The following is a 20,204-nucleotide window of genomic DNA, read 5'->3' as shown; positions in this document are numbered from 1 at the left end:
GTACGGTAATTTGGTAAAAAGCCAATTTGACATTTGCTCAGTACATGGTTTTCATTGAGGAAATGTACAAGTCTGCTGTTAATGATAATGCAGAGGATTTTCCCAAGGTTAATGTTGACGCATATTCCACGGTAGTTATTGGGGTCAAATTTGTCTCCACTTTTGTGGATTGGGGTGATCAGTCCTTGGTTCCAAATATTGGGGAAGATGCCAGAGCTAAGGATGATGGTAAAGAGTTTTACTATAGCCAATTGGAATTTGTTGTCTGTATATTTGATCATTTCATTGAGGATACCATCAACACCACAGGCCTTTTTGGGTTTTTTATTTTGTCCTGTAACTCATTCAATGTAATTGGAGAATCCAGTGGGTTCTGGTAGCCTTTAATAGTTGATTCTAAGAACTGTATTTGATCATGTATATATTTTTGCTCTTTATTCTTTGTTATAGAGCCAAAAAGATTGGAGAAGTGCTTTACCCATACATCTCCATTTTGGATAGATAATTCTTCGTGTTGTTGTTTGTTTAGTGTTTTCCAATTTTCTGTCTCTCTCTCTCTCTATCTCTCTCTCTCTGTCTCTCTGTCTCTCTCTCTCTCTCTGTCTCTCTCCCCCCTTGTGTCCTGGGGTCATGGCTGTGCTCTCAGGAAGAAGTCTGGCGTCTCCACAGAAGTCTGCAACTACGTGTCATGGATCCAAAACACCATTACATCTGGCTAAGTAGCAAAGGCTGGTCCTGATGTCATGGAATTAACCATTTCAACGGACAATATCAAATAAAGTGTGTCTGTTTATTGAATGGTTTATCGCGTGGTCTTTGTTAGGGTTGACTTCGTATGAGAGGATTTGAAAAAGTCAGATCAGAATTTGAGCTATCGTGAAGGCGCTAGCTAGAGGGTTAAAAATTGAACACTTGGCTCCCTCTGCTGGCTATACAGTGATCAATCTTAAGCGATCATCAAAAAACATGACTAAATCATGTCTAGCAAAGAGAAGCAAAGAATACATATTCCATTTAGACTATGGTCTTAGTCAGTCTTCCAGTGTGGGAATATTCTCACAATACGGTAGACTACCCAGGTTTGTCAAGTCCGCCCACCATCCAAAATACCCCAAGTACCACACCCTTCACCATGACATCATAGTGACCAGGCCAAGGGTTCTGTTGGCCCTGTGGCCTGAGGCATTCTATTTGGGTCTGACCTGAGGCGTGTGGATTCATTCACAACAGTGCCGGTGGCTATGGGTGTGGGCCTTCAACGATCTCGACAACACATTTCTAAGTCCCTAAAGATGTAGTCAGGGTAAATAAAGTAGAATGGACAGCTAGGCAGTGGTGTAAAGTACTTACAGTTTTTTCCAACTGCTTTACACACAAAATCTTTTCATGTCACACGATTCTTGAAACCTCCCACTCAAAGTGCAAAACTACACACCAAATATCCAAAACCATAAGCTATTTCTCAGACTTTGACTCAGTTGTCAATTGGATAAAACACTTTTTTCAAAACACTACACACAAATCTCTACCTAAAACACAAAAATCTAACAGGAAGTGACTTGCTTTCCCTTTCCAAACACAACCAATCAAAATGCTACACTTATTCACCAGGTCACACACACACTCCTCACATGTGCAAACACTAATAGCTTAACTGATCACCAACCAATCACTGCTTTACTGTAGTATAGGCCTATAAATAGGTAAAAGGTTAGATTACCTGTTTTGAGCAATGGATGCCAACAATGGACAGAGAGCAAGAGGAGTATGAGGGAGAGGAAGAGGAAGAAGAGGACGAGGGCAAAGACACTTGTTGATCATGTGATCAACCACGGTTTGACCATGAGAGAGGCTGGACTGAGAGTCCAGCCCAACTTGAGTCGATTTACAGTGGCGTCCATAATTCGAACCTTCAGAAATGAGAACCGGTATGCAACTATCTAATGACTATTTTAGCATTGCAGTAATGTACTGTAAAATACGTATGACTGCATAGTATTGCATGAACATTTGTAACTCTAAGCCATCCATTTACTGCACTGCATTGAATGATTGAGGTTGGTTATCATGCTGTACTACATTTTGTTGTACTTTGTTTACAGTTCCTATGCTGAACACATACAGTGTTTGAATTCTGTACAGAGTGGAAAGGCAAAGACATCATGGAGGACGAGGACGCTTGTTTACAGATGTACAAGAGTCTACAATTATACATATGGTTTTGTCCAACAATGCAATTAGGATTCGAGAGATAAGAGAGCATATCTTGAATAATGACACCATATTTAACAACATCAATGCTGTAAGCCTGTCCACCATACAACGCATCCTCCAACGGCACCGAGTGACGATGAAACAACTTTACAATGTGCCAAGAGAAACTCTGACAGTCAAGAATATGTGACATGACTTTGTAGAGGTATGTATGCAACACTACTTCCAGTACTTCAGACATACCATATTTACTCATCTGTATATTATTTTGTCTGTTACAGAGAGTATTGGAGCTGGATGCCCATGTAATTCGCCATAAATTCGCCATGAATTTATTTATGTGGATGAGGTTGGCTTCAACCTCACCAAAACCAGGCGCCGCGGAAGAAATGTAATAGGACAGAGGGCAATTACCAATGTCCCTGGACAGTGTGGGGGTAATATAACTATGTGTGCTGCCATCACTCAAAACGGGGTCCTTCATCACAATGCCACACTGGGTCCGTACAACACCGGCCATATGCTCACTTTTCTGGATGCAATTTACACAATGCTTGTCCCTGATCCAGATCAGGAGCCTACTAGATTTGTGGTTTTACCACCAATTCCTGGACTGCCCCCCCGGGACCCCACACACACAATTGTGTTCTTTACTGTATTCTAAAGAATATACTTTTGGTTTACATATGTTTATGGTTTTGTTGTATGCTACTGTATACAACAGTAATGTTTGGCCTAATAAATATTTTCTGTTTCTACATTGCATTGGTGTTTACAGTGTACTTGTTACCCCTCTCAGCAGATTACTTTCACTGTAGAACATTGTATTGAAATGTAGATATAAGCCTATGAAAGACCAAAGAGCTTTAGATTTAGAACAACAGTGTTTACATGGTATATCCAAAAATGTACTATTATGAAAGCAGTGTTTGCCATTTGATGCAAATGCTTCAGTCTGACATGTGTTTATGGCATTTTGAATGCAGTGTTACATTTTGAAGGAGATGTGAGGCATTTTACATTTTGTGTGTGCAGTTTTGGCAATTGTGTGTAGAGTTTTGAAAAAAGGAGACAGTTTTGAAAATGTGTGTAAGCACTTGGAAAAAACTAAGTCATTGTTTTGGATATCTGTACTTTACATTAGTATTTATTTTTTTCAACTATTCAACTTTTAGTTATGTTCCACCACATTCCTAAAGAAAATAAGTAACTTTTTACTGCATTGCATTTTCCCTGACACCCAAAAGTACTTGTTACATTTTGAATGTGTAGCAGGACAGGAACATGGTCCATTTCAAGCACTTATCAAGAGAACATCCCTGGTCATCCCTACTGCCTCTGGTCTGGTGGTCTGGCTAAACACAAATGCTTCATTTGTAAATGATGAGTGTTGTAGTGTGCTCCTGGCTATCCGTAAATAAAATAAAGAAAATAAAATCATGTCTTGTTTGCTTAATATGAGGAATTTGAAATGATTCATACATTGTCTTTTGATACTTAAGTATATTTTAGCAATTAAATTGACTTTTGATACTAAAGTATATTTAAAACCAAATTCTTTTAGACTAACTCAAGTAGTATTTTACCGGGTGACGTTCACTTTTACTTATGTCATTATTTTATTTTAAGGTACTGTATCTTTACTTTGACTCAAGTATGACAATGAGGTACTTTATACACCACTGCAGCTAGGTCTTTCGAGGTCATCAATATGGTAGTGGTTATTTGCTCTCTGAGGCTGTTGGTGTTTTCTTGTGACCCTTGCAAAACCACAAATAAAACCAATATTTTGGGAGTCTGCAACCCAAGCGGAGTTAGCGGTGATTGACCATGGGGCACGAGTTCTGACCCACCATTTGGGAAACAAAGCAATGTCAAATACTCCCAGGGTTTTACTGTAGTATATTCAGCCTCTTTACCAATGAATATGTATGACTGAGGCAGTATTATAGTGTGTCATGTTACACTGTCACTGAACCAAAACACAGACCCTCAGGTTGATCCATGAGATAAGATATGGTCATATGGTCTTAAACACTGCTTGATGTGCCCTTCTCTTTGCACCATTCATGTGTGGTGGTGGATATACATTTATTTGTTAGCCTTGTGACTGGAATTGCCTAAACGTGTTCAGTACAAGAGAGAGGATGCAGGGTTATTATTGTGCCACCAGAGGGCATCATTCAACTTCTTGACAGATCATGGTAGTGACTGGTCGGGACAAGGCAGCAATATTCCTCAATGGAAATGTATGATGGAGATGAGGGTAGTCATATTTCGCACACTTTTGGTTGATCTTGTGTAAGGGGTTTGTGTCATATGTGAATTGTGCTGTTATGTATTTATTGTCGAATCCAAATGCCACAAGTGGCCTTTGGGAAGAATTTAGTAGGATATTATATTTTATTCTACTCTATTCTATCCAATCGTCAAGTGAATAATATCTAAATGCCTGTATTCTAAAATGTGACCAAATGGAACTACAGAACTGTAAATAAGAAGCCTATAATTGATCAAGATATATCTTTTTTGTCGACAAAACAAACAGATAACCTAAAACAAATATTTAACATTTACGCACGTAACTACTTTTACCAAAGTAAAACTAATCCCTGTTGATTTATATTTGGCGAATTCACTATGGACCTCCTTTCTACTTTGACGCAGCACGTGCTGACTCACAAGCCCAGTATTAAGGGCGTTATACCTATGATGGTTTGCTTTGGGCCACTATATGTGCGCTCACATCTGGCAGCATCTGGAGTAAGCGTGCTTTTCAAGTTTATAAAGTAATCCAACTTCACGTAAATTGCAGAGTAGAGTGGGAGTAGGAGACGGAGAGGAAAGGGCATTTCAAGAGTGCAGTAATTTGGCACCAAAGTCAGGTAAAGCTATACATTTTTTATCCAAATATGTTTTTAGTTTTTTTTACCATTAGAAATACAGTTTCGTTTTGCGGTACATTGTCTACGTCACAAAGAAACAAGGTAACTTCTTTATGATGTCTTTTGAAGATTGATATTTCATGTTTTTCTATCTTGTAATAAGCTATATCCTAATTGTTCAAATCAAATACATTTTGTAGACACGGTATTGTTGATGTAATAATACTTGAAATAATGTATAGCCTTTTTATAGCCTTTATTACATGTCGTCCTGTAACGTTCAGTTGTATTTTCAGGAGCCTAATTCAATCAATCAATTCACTTAATTCAAGAAATTAAATATTATCATTAATTTAGACTTATTTGTTCCTCTTCCAATGTATTTATCTTAAATGTTCATCTTCCTTGATTGACAACAGGTAAAGGGGGAAAAATGGAACTGAAACTATTGCTAAGGCAGGTGGGCTTGATAGTCCGTGCCATCCTGACATTCCTCTTTGCCCTGGTGGTGCTTGGGGTGATGGTGTGGGCCTATGTCCAGGGCTTCCAGCTGGCCACCTCCCCATATGGCATCATCTCCTTCGGCTTCTACGGCCTCCTGCTGGGGCTCCATGTCCTGGTCCAGAGCCTGTTTGCCTTCGTGGAGCACCGCCGCATGAGGGCCCGGAGCAAGGCCTGCACCTTCACCAAGACCATTGGCTTCACTATCTCAGCCTACCAGGAGGACCCAGAATACCTGCGCGAGTGCCTCAACTCCATTCGGGCCCTCAAGTACCCTCCAGAGCTGCTGCGGGTCATAATGGTGGTGGATGGGAACTCGGAGGACGACATCTACATGCTGGAGATGTTTAGGGAGGTGTTTGCAGACCAGGACCCTGGCTGTTACGTGTGGAGGAATAACTACCACACATGGGACCCCACCCAGACCCAGAAGGCGGGAATCCTCGAGGTGATAGGCCCCGCTGGGGACACTAGTTATGGGCTGGGAGAGGACCCCCAGAGGAGGGAGGTGGAGGATCTGATCAACAGCAGGAGGTGTGTGTGCATCATGCAGAAGTGGGGTGGAAAGAGGGAGGTGATGTACACAGCATTCAAGGCACTGGGACAGTCGGTGGACTACATACAGGTGAGGAGTTGATTTACATCTCTTGACATTAGGGAAATACTGTATTTCATTTTTTTTTTAAACCTTGGATCAGAGCACACAGTATCTTCATTCTGTTTCTTGTCCTATAACGTTAATAATTGTTAATAGTTCATGTTAATAATAATCTCTCTCTCTCGCGCTCTCTCGCTCTCTCTCACTCTCTCTCTCTGTTTCTCTGTTTCTCTCTGTTTCTCTCTCTCTCTCTCTCTCTCTCTCTCTCTCTCTCTCTCTCTCTCTCTCTCTCTCTCTCTGTTTCTCTCTGCTTCTCCCTCTCTCTCCTCCAGGTGTGTGACTCTGACACCAAGCTAGACCCCCTGGCGACGGTGGAGCTGTGTAAGGTTCTGGAGAGCAACCAGAAGTACGGGGCGGTGGGAGGAGACGTGATGATCCTCAACCTCAAGGAATCCTACATCAGCTTCATGAGCAGCCTGCGCTACTGGATGGCGTTTAACATCGAGAGGTCCTGCCAGTCCTTCTTCAACTGTGTCTCCTGCATCAGCGGCCCCCTGGGTAAGGAAATGACACTTTCCTGTGACCGCGATAAACATGAGTCATAACCTTGCTTCTCTTGTTTATGTTACTGGGAGTCGTGTAATATTATGTTATTTGTATTCAGTAACATAACTGTGATACAATTTGAATGTAAATGCATGTAAACTGCAGTACTATAACATATATTTGGTTTCATCCTCAGGTCTGTACAGGAATGACCTCCTCCAGCAGTTCTTAGAGTCCTGGTACAACCAGAAGTTTCTGGGGACTCACTGTACATTTGGGGATGACAGACATCTCACTAACCGCATGCTCAGCATGGGCTATGCCACCAAGTGAGTATACATTTCTTCACAAATACTCCTCATACACAAATAAACTGAATCCCAACACTTTACTGGAGATAAGATGATAATAGACTCATTCATCATCATCCATCCTCTGCTCTCAGATACACGGCCCGCTCCAAGTGTTACACGGAGACGCCAGGCCAGTTCCTCCGTTGGCTCAACCAGCAGACGCGCTGGACCAAATCTTACTTCCGCGAGTGGCTCTACAACGCCATGTGGTGGCACAAGCACCACCTGTGGATGACCTACGAGTCCATCGTCTCTGGTGTCTTCCCCTTCTTTGTCACGGCCACCATCATCCAGCTGTTCTGGACAGGCACCCTGTGGGACATCCTCTGGGTCCTCTGCTGCATCCAGCTCATCGGCCTGATAAAAGCAGCCTATGCCTGCATCCTGCGCCGTGACCTGGTCATGGTGTTCATGTCTCTCTACTCTGCCCTCTACATGACCAGCCTGCTGCCCGCCAAGTACTTTGCCATCATCACCATGAACAAGAGCAGCTGGGGCACGTCGGGCCGCCGCAAGATGGTTGGGAACTACATCCCCCTGCTGCCTCTGTCGGTGTGGGCGGCCATCTTGCTGGGCGGGTCCTGCTACACCATCTACAAGGAGAGCCAGAAGGGCTGGTTCACGCCGGCTAAGGTCCTAGAGACCAGGTTTCTGATCTACGGCTGTGTGGTGTACGTCTGCTACTGGTTCCTCATGATCTTCCTCTACTGGGTGTGGTTCCGCAGGCTGTGTAGGAAACGCTCCCAAAGTTATGACGTAAGCGTATAGGGATAGTTTTCTATACAAGGGGAAAAAACTGGATATTTAGTATTTATTTAGTATTTTGTACATCAAAGATTTTTCATTTATTTATTTCATCTTGCAGTACAGTAGCTGTTTGTGAACATATAAACTTTAAACAGCTGCTAAATCAACTGAACCAGAGAATATGTAAATGTATATAATGTACTGTACAGTATATGAGAACAATTACCTAGACCCTGGGAAGCTTTATCCAGAATAGTGTCAAAGATGAGAATATATCGGTGATAACTACAGTTTGCCGTGCTACTGAAGATGGAGAAAGGAGTTGTTAGTTGTTAAGAGAGTGAATATTTGACATTCAGTTGTCTTTACACATACTTTATAACAGAAACTGTATATGGAAGTAATATAGTACACCTCTCAGGAGTCCTCTCAGCAGTTGATGACAAGACTAATAATCTGTTCTAGATGGCCCTTGATTTGCTGTTGCTTATTTCTACTGACTTCCTAATGAACCAAGTGTTACATTGATTTAATATAAGGATTTGTAATCTCTCTTGAGCACAACATGATTGAACTGTTATTAGATCACGCTGTATATGACTTGACATGTGCCTTACACAACAAAATACCATATCAGACATTGTAGCTTTTCTTTGTTTTTAAATATACTTCTCTCAATAATGCACTGGAAATTGGTCTGGATTTTAATCACAGCTTTTTTGAAAAACATTACCTTGGAAGCAAACTAGCAAAATGTCTTGTGGTTGGTTCTAAGTGAAGCTATTTATTTCAGTGTAAATAATAGTGACAGACTCCGCAGTAAGACAATCATACATGTGATGTCCACTCCCAGGGATGCGTTGTGAAGCCCTGTGAGATAGACGGACAATGGTTCTGCTGTCATGTTGAGTATAGACATGAGAGATGCACCTGGCTCAGTTTGAACTGAACTGACTGAGCACATCGGTATAGATTGTTTATGCACATTTTTCATTGTATGTGATGATTTCCTTTATCATATTATTTTGCAAATGTGAATGAATGTATGTATGTTTTGGGAATTTGATAAAAATGAAGTATTTTGTGAGGAAAATGAAGTACCGTAGCCTACTGTTGATTTGTTGAGGAGGGATTGTTTTGGTTACCACACCCATCTCTCAATGATCCTATCAATCTAGGATTTTGAAATCAGTGTCTTGGTGGTCGCTTCATCTGACTCCACTATTAATGCTAACTATACCCCTGATTTCCCTGACAGTTGATAGGGAAGAGTAATTCCAAACATTTCTATAACCCATAATCTACCATTTATTCCTTTACTGTAGCCCCTAATACTGGCCCCTAGCTTGCAATGGAACGTCTGCATGATGTACTATCCACTAATGGTTCTGTTGACTGTAGGAAAGAAGTGACATTTCCATTGTGCAACACATGATAATCTGAGAAATGAGAGGTTCTGTTAGAGACATCTATCATCAGGAGGGTCATCGTTGCTCATCAAGAGGTATAATTACTGATATAGAGTCAACATTTCTGACCTCTCAGGGCAGTTAGAGGGCCAGTTGCTTTGCATTGGTTTCATTTGACTGGTAGAGGGAGGAGAGTCTTTGTTGCTGTTTTTGTTCCATACAAACACTTTTATGACAGGTCTGGGTGGGTGGAAAGAGGCTGAAAACAGTTCATTACTGTATATACTAATTGGGTAAGTGACACCCATTTGTTTTTAAACGCTGCTATGTAACACTAACAGAGCGTAAAAGAGCCTGTCTTGCAGAGAACATATTAGCTGTGTGAAGCATCATGCTGGGGGCAGCAGGTAGCCTAGCGGTTAAGAGTGTTGGGCCAGTAACCGAAAGGTCACTGGTTCAAATCGCTGAACCGGCAAGGTTGAAACATCTGCCGATCTGTCCATGAGCAAGGCAGTTAACCCCCAACAACTGGTGACGTGGACGTCAATTATAGGCAGTCCACCGCACCGCTCTGATTTTGAGGGTTTGGGTTAAATGTGGAAGACAAATTTCAGTTGAATCCTTTCAGTTGTTCAACTGACTAGGTATCCCCTTCCCAATTATAATAAGCTGAACAAACTTGTCAGAGCTAACTTTAAAGATCACAAGCAATTCTATAAGTGAATACCTTGTGATGTTATCAAAATGTTAATAAACAGATATATTGCTCTGACAATGATGATTGTTCTTGACTGATTAGAGGTCTTTCATTTATAGATGTGCAACGGACCGAAATGAGCACTATAACAGTATTATCAACCTGTTACATGAACACTACAACAGCATTATCAACTGCTCAAATGAACACGACAACAGCATTATCAACTGGTTAAATGAACACGACAACAGTATTATCAACTGGTTAAATGAACACTGCAACAGTATTATCAACTGGTTAAATGAAAACGACAACAGTATTATCAACTGGTTAAATGAACACTGCAACAGTATTATCAACTGGTTAAATGAATACGACAACAGTATTATCAACTGGTTAAATGAACACTGCAACAGTATTATCAACTGGTTAAATGAACACTGCAACAGTATTATCAACTGGTTAAATGAACACGACAACAGCATTATCAACTGGTTAAATGAACACTGCAACAGTATTATCAACTGGTTAAATGAACACTGCAACAGTATTATCAACTGGTTAAATGAACACTGCAACAGTATTATCAACTGGTTAAATGAACACGACAACAGCATTATCAACTGGTTAAATGAACACTGCAACAGTATTATCAACTGGTTAAATGAACACGGCAACAGTATTATCAACTGGTTAAATGAACACTGCAACAGTATTATCAACTGGTTAAATGAACACGGCAACAGTATTATCAACTGGTTAAATGAACACGGCAACAGTATTATCAACTGGTTAAATGAACACTGCAACAGTATTATCAACTGTTTAAATGAACACTGCAATAACATTATCAATTGGTTAAATGAACACTGCAATAGCATTATCAACTGGTTACGTGAACACTACAACAGCATTATCAACTGGTTAAATGAACACGGCAACAGCAGTATGAACTGGTTAAATGAACACGACAACAGCCTTATCAACTGGTTAAATGAACACTACAACAGCATTATCGACTGGTCAAATGAACACTATAACAGCATTATCAACCGGTTAAATGAACACTGCAATAGCATTATCAACTGGTTAAATGACAACAGTATTATCAACTGGTTAAATGAACACGACAACAGCATTATCAACTGGTTAAATGAAAACGACAACAGCATTATCAACTGGTTAAATGAACACGACAACAGCATTATCAACTGGTTAAATGAACACTACAACAGCATTATCAACTGGTCAAATGAACACTATAACAGCATTATCAACCGGTTAAATGAACACTGCAATAGCATTATCAACTGGTTAAATGACAACAGTATTATCAACTGGTTAAATGAAAACGACAACAGCATTATCAACTGGTTAAATGAACACTACCACAGCATTATCAATTGGTCAAATGAACACGACAATAGCATTATCAACTGTTGAAATGAACACTGCAATAGCATTATCGATTGGTTAAATGAACACTGCAATAGCATTATCAACTGGTTAAGTGAACACAACAACAGCATTATCAACTGGTTAAATGAACACGACAACAGCATTATCGACTGGTTAAATGAACACGACAACAGCATTATCAACTGGTTAAATGAACACGACAACAGCATTATCAACTGGTTAAATGAACACGCCAACAGCATTATCAACTGGTTAAATGAGCATTGCAACCGCATTATCAACTGGTCAAATGAACACGACAACAGTATTATCAACTGGTTAAATGAACACGACAACAGCATTATCAACTGGTTAAATGAACACGCCAACAGCATTATCAACTGGTTAAATGAGCATTGCAACCGCATTATCAACTGGTCAAATGAACACGACAACAGTATTATCAACTGGTTAAATGAACACGACAACAGCATTATCAACTGGTTAAATGAACACTGCAACAGTATTATCAACTGTTTAAATGAACACGACAACAGTATTATCAACTGGTTAAATGAACACTGCAACAGTATTATCAACTGTTTAAATGAACACTGCAATAACATTATCAATTGGTTAAATGAACACTGCAATAGCATTATCAACTGGTTAAGTGAACACTACAACAGCATTATCAACTGGTTAAATGAACACGGCAACAGCAGTATGAACTGGTTAAATGAACACGACAACAGCCTTATCAACTGGTTAAATGAACACTACAACAGCATTATCGACTGGTCAAATGAACACTATAACAGCATTATCAACCGGTTAAACGAACACTGCAATAGCATTATCAACTGGTTAAATGACAACAGTATTATCAACTGGTTAAATGAACACGACAACAGCATTATCAACTGGTTAAATGAAAACGACAACAGCATTATCAACTGGTTAAATGAACACGACAACAGCATTATCAACTGGTTAAATGAACACTACAACAGCATTATCAACTGGTCAAATGAACACTATAACAGCATTATCAACCGGTTAAATGAACACTGCAATAGCATTATCAACTGGTTAAATGACAACAGTATTATCAACTGGTTAAATGAAAACGACAACAGCATTATCAACTGGTTAAATGAACACTACCACAGCATTATCAATTGGTCAAATGAACACGCCAATAGCATTATCAACTGTTGAAATGAACACTGCAATAGCATTATCGATTGGTTAAATGAACACTGCAATGGCATTATCAACTGGTTAAGTGAACACAACAACAGCATTATCAACTGGTTAAATGAACACGACAACAGCATTATCAACTGGTTAAATGAACACGACAACAGCATTATCAACTGGTTAAATGAACACTGCAACAGTATTATCAACTGTTTAAATGAACACGACAACAGCATTATCAACTGGTTAAATGAACACGACCACAGCATTATCAACTGGTTAAATGAACACGCCAACAGCATTATCAACTGGTTAAATGAGCATTGCAACCGCATTATCAACTGGTCAAATGAACACGACAACAGTATTATCAACTGGTTAAATGAACACGACAACAGCATTATCAACTGGTTAAATGAACACGCCAACAGCATTATCAACTGGTTAAATGAGCATTGCAACCGCATTATCAACTGGTCAAATGAACATGACAACAGTATTATCAACTGGTTAAATGAACACGACAACAGCATTATCAACTGGTTAAATGAACACGACAACAGTATTATCAACTGTTTAAATGAACACGACAACAGCATTATCAACTGGTTAAATGAACACGACCACAGCATTATCAACTGGTTAAATGAACACGCCAACAGCATTATCAACTGGTTAAATGAGCATTGCAACCGCATTATCAACTGGTCAAATGAACACGACAACAGTATTATCAACTGGTTAAATGAACACGACAACAGCATTATCAACTGGTTAAATGAACACTGCAATAGCATTATCAACTGGTTAAGTGAACACAACAACAGCATTATCAACTGGTTAAATGAACACGACAACAGCATTATCGACTGGTTAAATGAACACGACAACAGCATTATCAACTGGTTAAATGAACACGACAACAGCATTATCAACTGGTTAAATGAACACGCCAACAGCATTATCAACTGGTTAAATGAGCATTGCAACCGCATTATCAACTGGTCAAATGAACACGACAACAGTATTATCAACTGGTTAAATGAACACGACAACAGCATTATCAACTGGTTAAATGAACACGCCAACAGCATTATCAACTGGTTAAATGAGCATTGCAACCGCATTATCAACTGGTCAAATGAACACGACAACAGTATTATCAACTGGTTAAATGAACACGACAACAGCATTATCAACTGGTTAAATGAACACTGCAACAGTATTATCAACTGTTTAAATGAACACGACAACAGTATTATCAACTGGTTAAATGAACACTGCAACAGTATTATCAACTGTTTAAATGAACACTGCAATAACATTATCAATTGGTTAAATGAACACTGCAATAGCATTATCAACTGGTTAAGTGAACACTACAACAGCATTATCAACTGGTTAAATGAACACGGCAACAGCAGTATGAACTGGTTAAATGAACACGACAACAGCCTTATCAACTGGTTAAATGAACACTACAACAGCATTATCGACTGGTCAAATGAACACTATAACAGCATTATCAACCGGTTAAACGAACACTGCAATAGCATTATCAACTGGTTAAATGACAACAGTATTATCAACTGGTTAAATGAACACGACAACAGCATTATCAACTGGTTAAATGAAAACGACAACAGCATTATCAACTGGTTAAATGAACACGACAACAGCATTATCAACTGGTTAAATGAACACTACAACAGCATTATCAACTGGTCAAATGAACACTATAACAGCATTATCAACCGGTTAAATGAACACTGCAATAGCATTATCAACTGGTTAAATGACAACAGTATTATCAACTGGTTAAATGAAAACGACAACAGCATTATCAACTGGTTAAATGAACACTACCACAGCATTATCAATTGGTCAAATGAACACGCCAATAGCATTATCAACTGTTGAAATGAACACTGCAATAGCATTATCGATTGGTTAAATGAACACTGCAATGGCATTATCAACTGGTTAAGTGAACACAACAACAGCATTATCAACTGGTTAAATGAACACGACAACAGCATTATCAACTGGTTAAATGAACACGACAACAGCATTATCAACTGGTTAAATGAACACTGCAACAGTATTATCAACTGTTTAAATATGAACACGACAACAGCATTATCAACTGGTTAAATGAACACGACCACAGCATTATCAACTGGTTAAATGAACACGCCAACAGCATTATCAACTGGTTAAATGAGCATTGCAACCGCATTATCAACTGGTCAAATGAACACGACAACAGTATTATCAACTGGTTAAATGAACACGACAACAGCATTATCAACTGGTTAAATGAACACGCCAACAGCATTATCAACTGGTTAAATGAGCATTGCAACCGCATTATCAACTGGTCAAATGAACATGACAACAGTATTATCAACTGGTTAAATGAACACGACAACAGCATTATCAACTGGTTAAATGAACACGACAACAGTATTATCAACTGGTTAATTGAAAACGACAACAGCATTATCAACTGGTTAAATGAACACGACAACAGTATTATCAACTGGTTAAATGAAAACGACAACAGCATTATCAACTGGTTAAATGAACACGACAACAGCATTATCCACTGGTTAAATGAACACGATGACAGCATTATCAACTGGTAAAATGAACACGACAACAGCATTATCAACTGGTTAAATGAACACTACAACAGCATTATCAACTGGTCAAATGAACACTATAACAGCATTATCAACCGGTTAAATGAACACTGCAATAGCATTATCAACTGGTTAAATGACAACAGTATTATCAACTGGTTAAATGAAAACGACAACAGCATTATCAACTGGTTAAATGAACACTACCACAGCATTATCAATTGGTCAAATGAACACGGCAATAGCATTATCAACTGTTGAAATGAACACTGCAATAGCATCATCGATTGGTTAATTGAACACTGCAATAGCATTATCAACTGGTTAAGTGAACACAACAACAGCATTATCAACTGGTTAAATGAACACGACAACAGCATTATCGACTGGTTAAATGAACACGACAACAGCATTATCAACTGGTTAAATGAACACGACAACAGCATTATCAACTGGTTAAATGAACACGCCAACAGCATTATCAACTGGTTAAATGAGCATTGCAACCGCATTATCAACTGGTCAAATGAACACGACAACAGTATTATCAACTGGTTAAATGAACACGACAACAGCATTATCAACTGGTTAAATGAACACGCCAACAGCATTATCAACTGGTTAAATGAGCATTGCAACCGCATTATCAACTGGTCAAATGAACACGACAACAGTATTATCAACTGGTTAAATGAACACGACAACAGCATTATCAACTGGTTAAATGAACACTGCAACAGTATTATCAACTGTTTAAATGAACACTGCAATAACATTATCAATTGGTTAAATGAACACTGCAATAGCATTATCAACTGGTTAAGTGAACACTACAACAGCATTATCAACTGGTTAAATGAACACGGCAACAGCAGTATGAACTGGTTAAATGAACACGACAACAGCCTTATCAACTGGTTAAATGAACACTACAACAGCATTATCGACTGGTCAAATGAACACTACAACAGCATTATCAACTGGTTAAATGAACACTACAACAGCATTATCAACTGGTCAAATGAACACTATAACAGCATTATCAACCGGTTAAATGAACACTGCAATAGCATTAACAACTGGTTAAATGACAACAGTATTATCAACTGGTTAAATGAAAACGACAACAGCATTATCAACTGGTTAAATGAACACTACCACAGTATTATCAATTGGTCAAATGAAAACGACAACAGCATTATCAACTGTTGAAATGAACACTGCAATAGCATTATCGATTGGTTAAATGAACACTGCAATGGCATTATCAACTGGTTAAGTGAACACAACAACAGCATTATCAACTGGTTAAATGAACACGACAACAGCATTATCAACTGGTTAAATGAACACGACAACAGCATTATCAACTGGTTAAATGAACACTGCAACAGTATTATCAACTGTTTAAATGAACACGACAACAGCATTATCAACTGGTTAAATGAACACGACCACAGCATTATCAACTGGTTAAATGAACACGCCAACAGCATTATCAACTGGTTAAATGAGCATTGCAACCGGATTATCAACTGGTCAAATGAACACGACAACAGTATTATCAACTGGTTAAATGAACACGACAACAGCATTATCAACTGGTTAAATGAACACGCCAACAGCATTATCAACTGGTTAAATGAGCATTGCAACCGCATTATCAACTGGTCAAATGAACATGACAACAGTATTATCAACTGGTTAAATGAACACGACAACAGCATTATCAACTGGTTAAATGAACACGACAACAGTATTATCAACTGGTTAATTGAAAACGACAACAGCATTATCAACTGGTTAAATGAACACGACAACAGTATTATCAACTGGTTAAATGAAAACGACAACAGCATTATCAACTGGTTAAATGAACACGACAACAGCATTATCAACTGGTTAAATGAACACGATAACAGCATTATCAACTGGTAAAATGAACACGACAACAGCATTATCAACTGGTTAAATGAGCATTGCAACAGCATTATCAAATGGTCAAATAAAACCACAACAGCATTATCAACCTGTTACATGAACACTACAACAGCATTATCAACTGGTCAAATGAAAACGACAACAGCATTATCAACCTGTTAAATGAACACGACAACAGCATTATCAACTGGTTAAATGAACACGACAACAGCCTTATCAACTGGTTAAATGAACACGACAACAGCATTATCAACTGGTCAAATGAACACTACAACAGCATTATCAACTGGTTAAATGAAAACTACAAAAGCATTATCAACCGGTTAAATGAAAACTACAACAGCATTATCAACAGGTTAAATGAAAATTACAACAGCATTATCAACTGGTCAAATGAACACGACAACAGCATTATCAACTGGTTAAATGAACACGATAACAGCATTATCAACTGGTAAAATGAACACGACAACAGCATTATCAACTGGTTAAATGAGCATTGCAACAGCATTATCAAATGGTCAAATAAAACCACAACAGCATTATCAACCTGTTACATGAACACTACAACAGCATTATCAACTGGTCAAATGAAAACGACAACAGCATTATCAACCTGTTAAATGAACACGACAACAGCATTATCAACTGGTTAAATGAACACGACAACAGCCTTATCAACTGGTTAAATGAACACGACAACAGCATTATCAACTGGTCAAATGAACACTACAACAGCATTATCAACTGGTTAAATGAAAACTACAAAAGCATTATCAACCGGTTAAATGAAAACTACAACAGCATTATCAACAGGTTAAATGAAAATTACAACAGCATTATCAACTGGTCAAATGAACACGACAACAGCATTATCAACTGGTTAAATGAACACGATAACAGCATTATCAACTGGTAAAATGAACACGACAACAGCATTATCAACTGGTTAAATGAGCATTGCAACAGCATTATCAAATGGTCAAATAAAACCACAACAGCATTATCAACCTGTTACATGAACACTACAACAGCATTATCAACTGGTCAAATGAAAACGACAACAGCATTATCAACCTGTTAAATGAACACGACAACAGCATTATCAACTGGTTAAATGAACACGACAACAGCCTTATCAACTGGTTAAATGAACACGACAACAGCATTATCAACTGGTCAAATGAACACTACAACAGCATTATCAACTGGTTAAATGAAAACTACAAAAGCATTATCAACCGGTTAAATGAAAACTACAACAGCATTATCAACAGGTTAAATGAAAATTACAACAGCATTATCAACTGGTCAAATGAACACTACAACAGCATTATCAACCGGTCAAATAAAACCACAACAGCATTATCAATCTGTTACAATGACACTACAACAGCATTATCAACTGGTTAAATGAAAACGACAACAGCATTATCAACTGGTTAAACCACTGGTCCAAATCTGTCATGGAACATTTACTAAGATTGCTCTTTGTGTAGCAAAAAAGTGTGTAAATGAATAAATGCATTCCTTTAATAACAAACCCAGCAAAAAAGAAACGGCCCTTTTTCAGGACCCTGTCTTTCAAAGATAATTCGTAAAAATCCAAATAACTTCACAGATCTTCATTTTAAAGGGTTTAAACACGCTTGTTCAATGAACCATAAACAATTAATGAACATGCACCTGTGGAACGGTCGTTAAGACACTAACAGCTTACAGACGGTAGGCAATTAAGGTCACAGTTATGAAAACGTAGGACACTAAAGAGGCCTTTCTACTGACTCTGAAAAACACCAAAAGAAAGATGCCCAGGGTCCCTGCTCATCTGTGTGGACGTGCCTTAGTCATGCTGCAAGGAGGCATGAGGACTGCAGATGTGGCCAGGGAAATAAATTGCAGTGTCCGTACTGTGAGACGCCTAAGACAGCGCTACAGATAGACAGGATGGACAGCTGATCGTCCTCGCAGTAGCAGACCACGTGTAACAACACCTGCACAGGATCGGTACATCCAAACATCACACCTGCGGGAGTTTATTTTATTTATTTAATTTTTAACGTTTCAGTAAAAGTGCCGCTTTTAGCCAGCCGGCTAATTTTCAACCGCAGTCCATGGGCAGGTTATTAAAAACAATTACAATATCGACAATAGCAACATAGGACAAGCAAGACATAGCATACAGACATAGCAACATAGAACAAAAAGCAGCAAGACAAAATTCATAAAAGCAACAAAGTGTTTCCACACCTCACAAGCTACAGACAACAGACAACATGGAAAGCAGCAACACACAGCTAGGGACCATGTTCACAAATCTGATTGACCTTTAGCCATGTCTTCAAGCATTTTGTGAAAGTGTGATATGTGGTGCAGTTATGTGTGTCTGATGGCAGTGTATTCCAGACATGGGAAGCTCTCACAGAGAAAACGGATTTACTAAAGGTGCTTTTCCTTAAGGGAACTATACTGTCACCTCTCATGGCAGACCTTGTGGATCTTCTGCCATATGTTTGGGTTTTCTGTTTAACAAGAGGGAGAGGTACAGGATGGCAACAACAACTGCCCGAGTTACACCAGGAACGCACATTCCCTTCATCAGTGCTCAAACTGTCCGCAATAGGCTGAGAGAGGCTGGACTGAGGGCTTGTAGGCCTGTTGTAGTAAGGCAGGGCCTCAGCAGACATCAACGGCAACAACGTCGCCTATGGGCACAAACGCATCGTCGCTGGACCAGACAGGACTGGCAAAAAGAGCTCTTCTCTGACGAGTCACAGTTTTGTCTCACCAGGGGTGATGGTCAGATTCGCGTTTATCGTAGAAGGAATGAGCGTTATACCGAGACCTGTACTCTGGAGCGGGATCGATTTGGAGGTGGATGGTCATGGTCTGGGGCGGTATATCACAGCATCATCGGACTGAGCCTGTTGTCATTGCAGGCAATTTCAGCTCTGTGCGTTACAGGGAAGACATCCTCCTCCACCATGTGGTACCCTTCCTGCTCATCCTGCCATGACCCTCAGATGATTTCCTGCAAGACAGAAATGTCAGTGTTCTGCCATGGCCA

At 39.2% G+C, this 20,204-nt stretch overlaps 1 protein-coding gene across 1 annotated transcript; it reads left to right on the top strand.

Annotated features, from left to right (window-relative positions):
- Positions 1-5,034: 5,034 nt before the first annotated feature.
- On the top strand, positions 5,035-9,212 carry LOC118367817 (hyaluronan synthase 1). Its single transcript, XM_052494688.1, has 6 exons — positions 5,035-5,099; positions 5,519-6,048; positions 6,100-6,225; positions 6,531-6,756; positions 6,941-7,073; positions 7,190-9,212. The coding sequence occupies exons 2-6, from the start codon at positions 5,533-5,535 to the stop codon at positions 7,863-7,865; spliced, it is 1,677 nt and encodes a 558-aa protein (XP_052350648.1). The 5' UTR covers positions 5,035-5,099; positions 5,519-5,532; the 3' UTR covers positions 7,866-9,212.
- The last annotated feature ends 10,992 nt before the right edge of the window (positions 9,213-20,204 follow it).

This window comes from Oncorhynchus keta, chromosome 34 (genome assembly GCF_023373465.1).
Source record: "Oncorhynchus keta strain PuntledgeMale-10-30-2019 chromosome 34, Oket_V2, whole genome shotgun sequence".
Lineage (NCBI taxonomy): Eukaryota > Metazoa > Chordata > Actinopteri > Salmoniformes > Salmonidae > Oncorhynchus > Oncorhynchus keta.
This window is presented reverse-complemented; position numbering and strand designations above follow the sequence as displayed.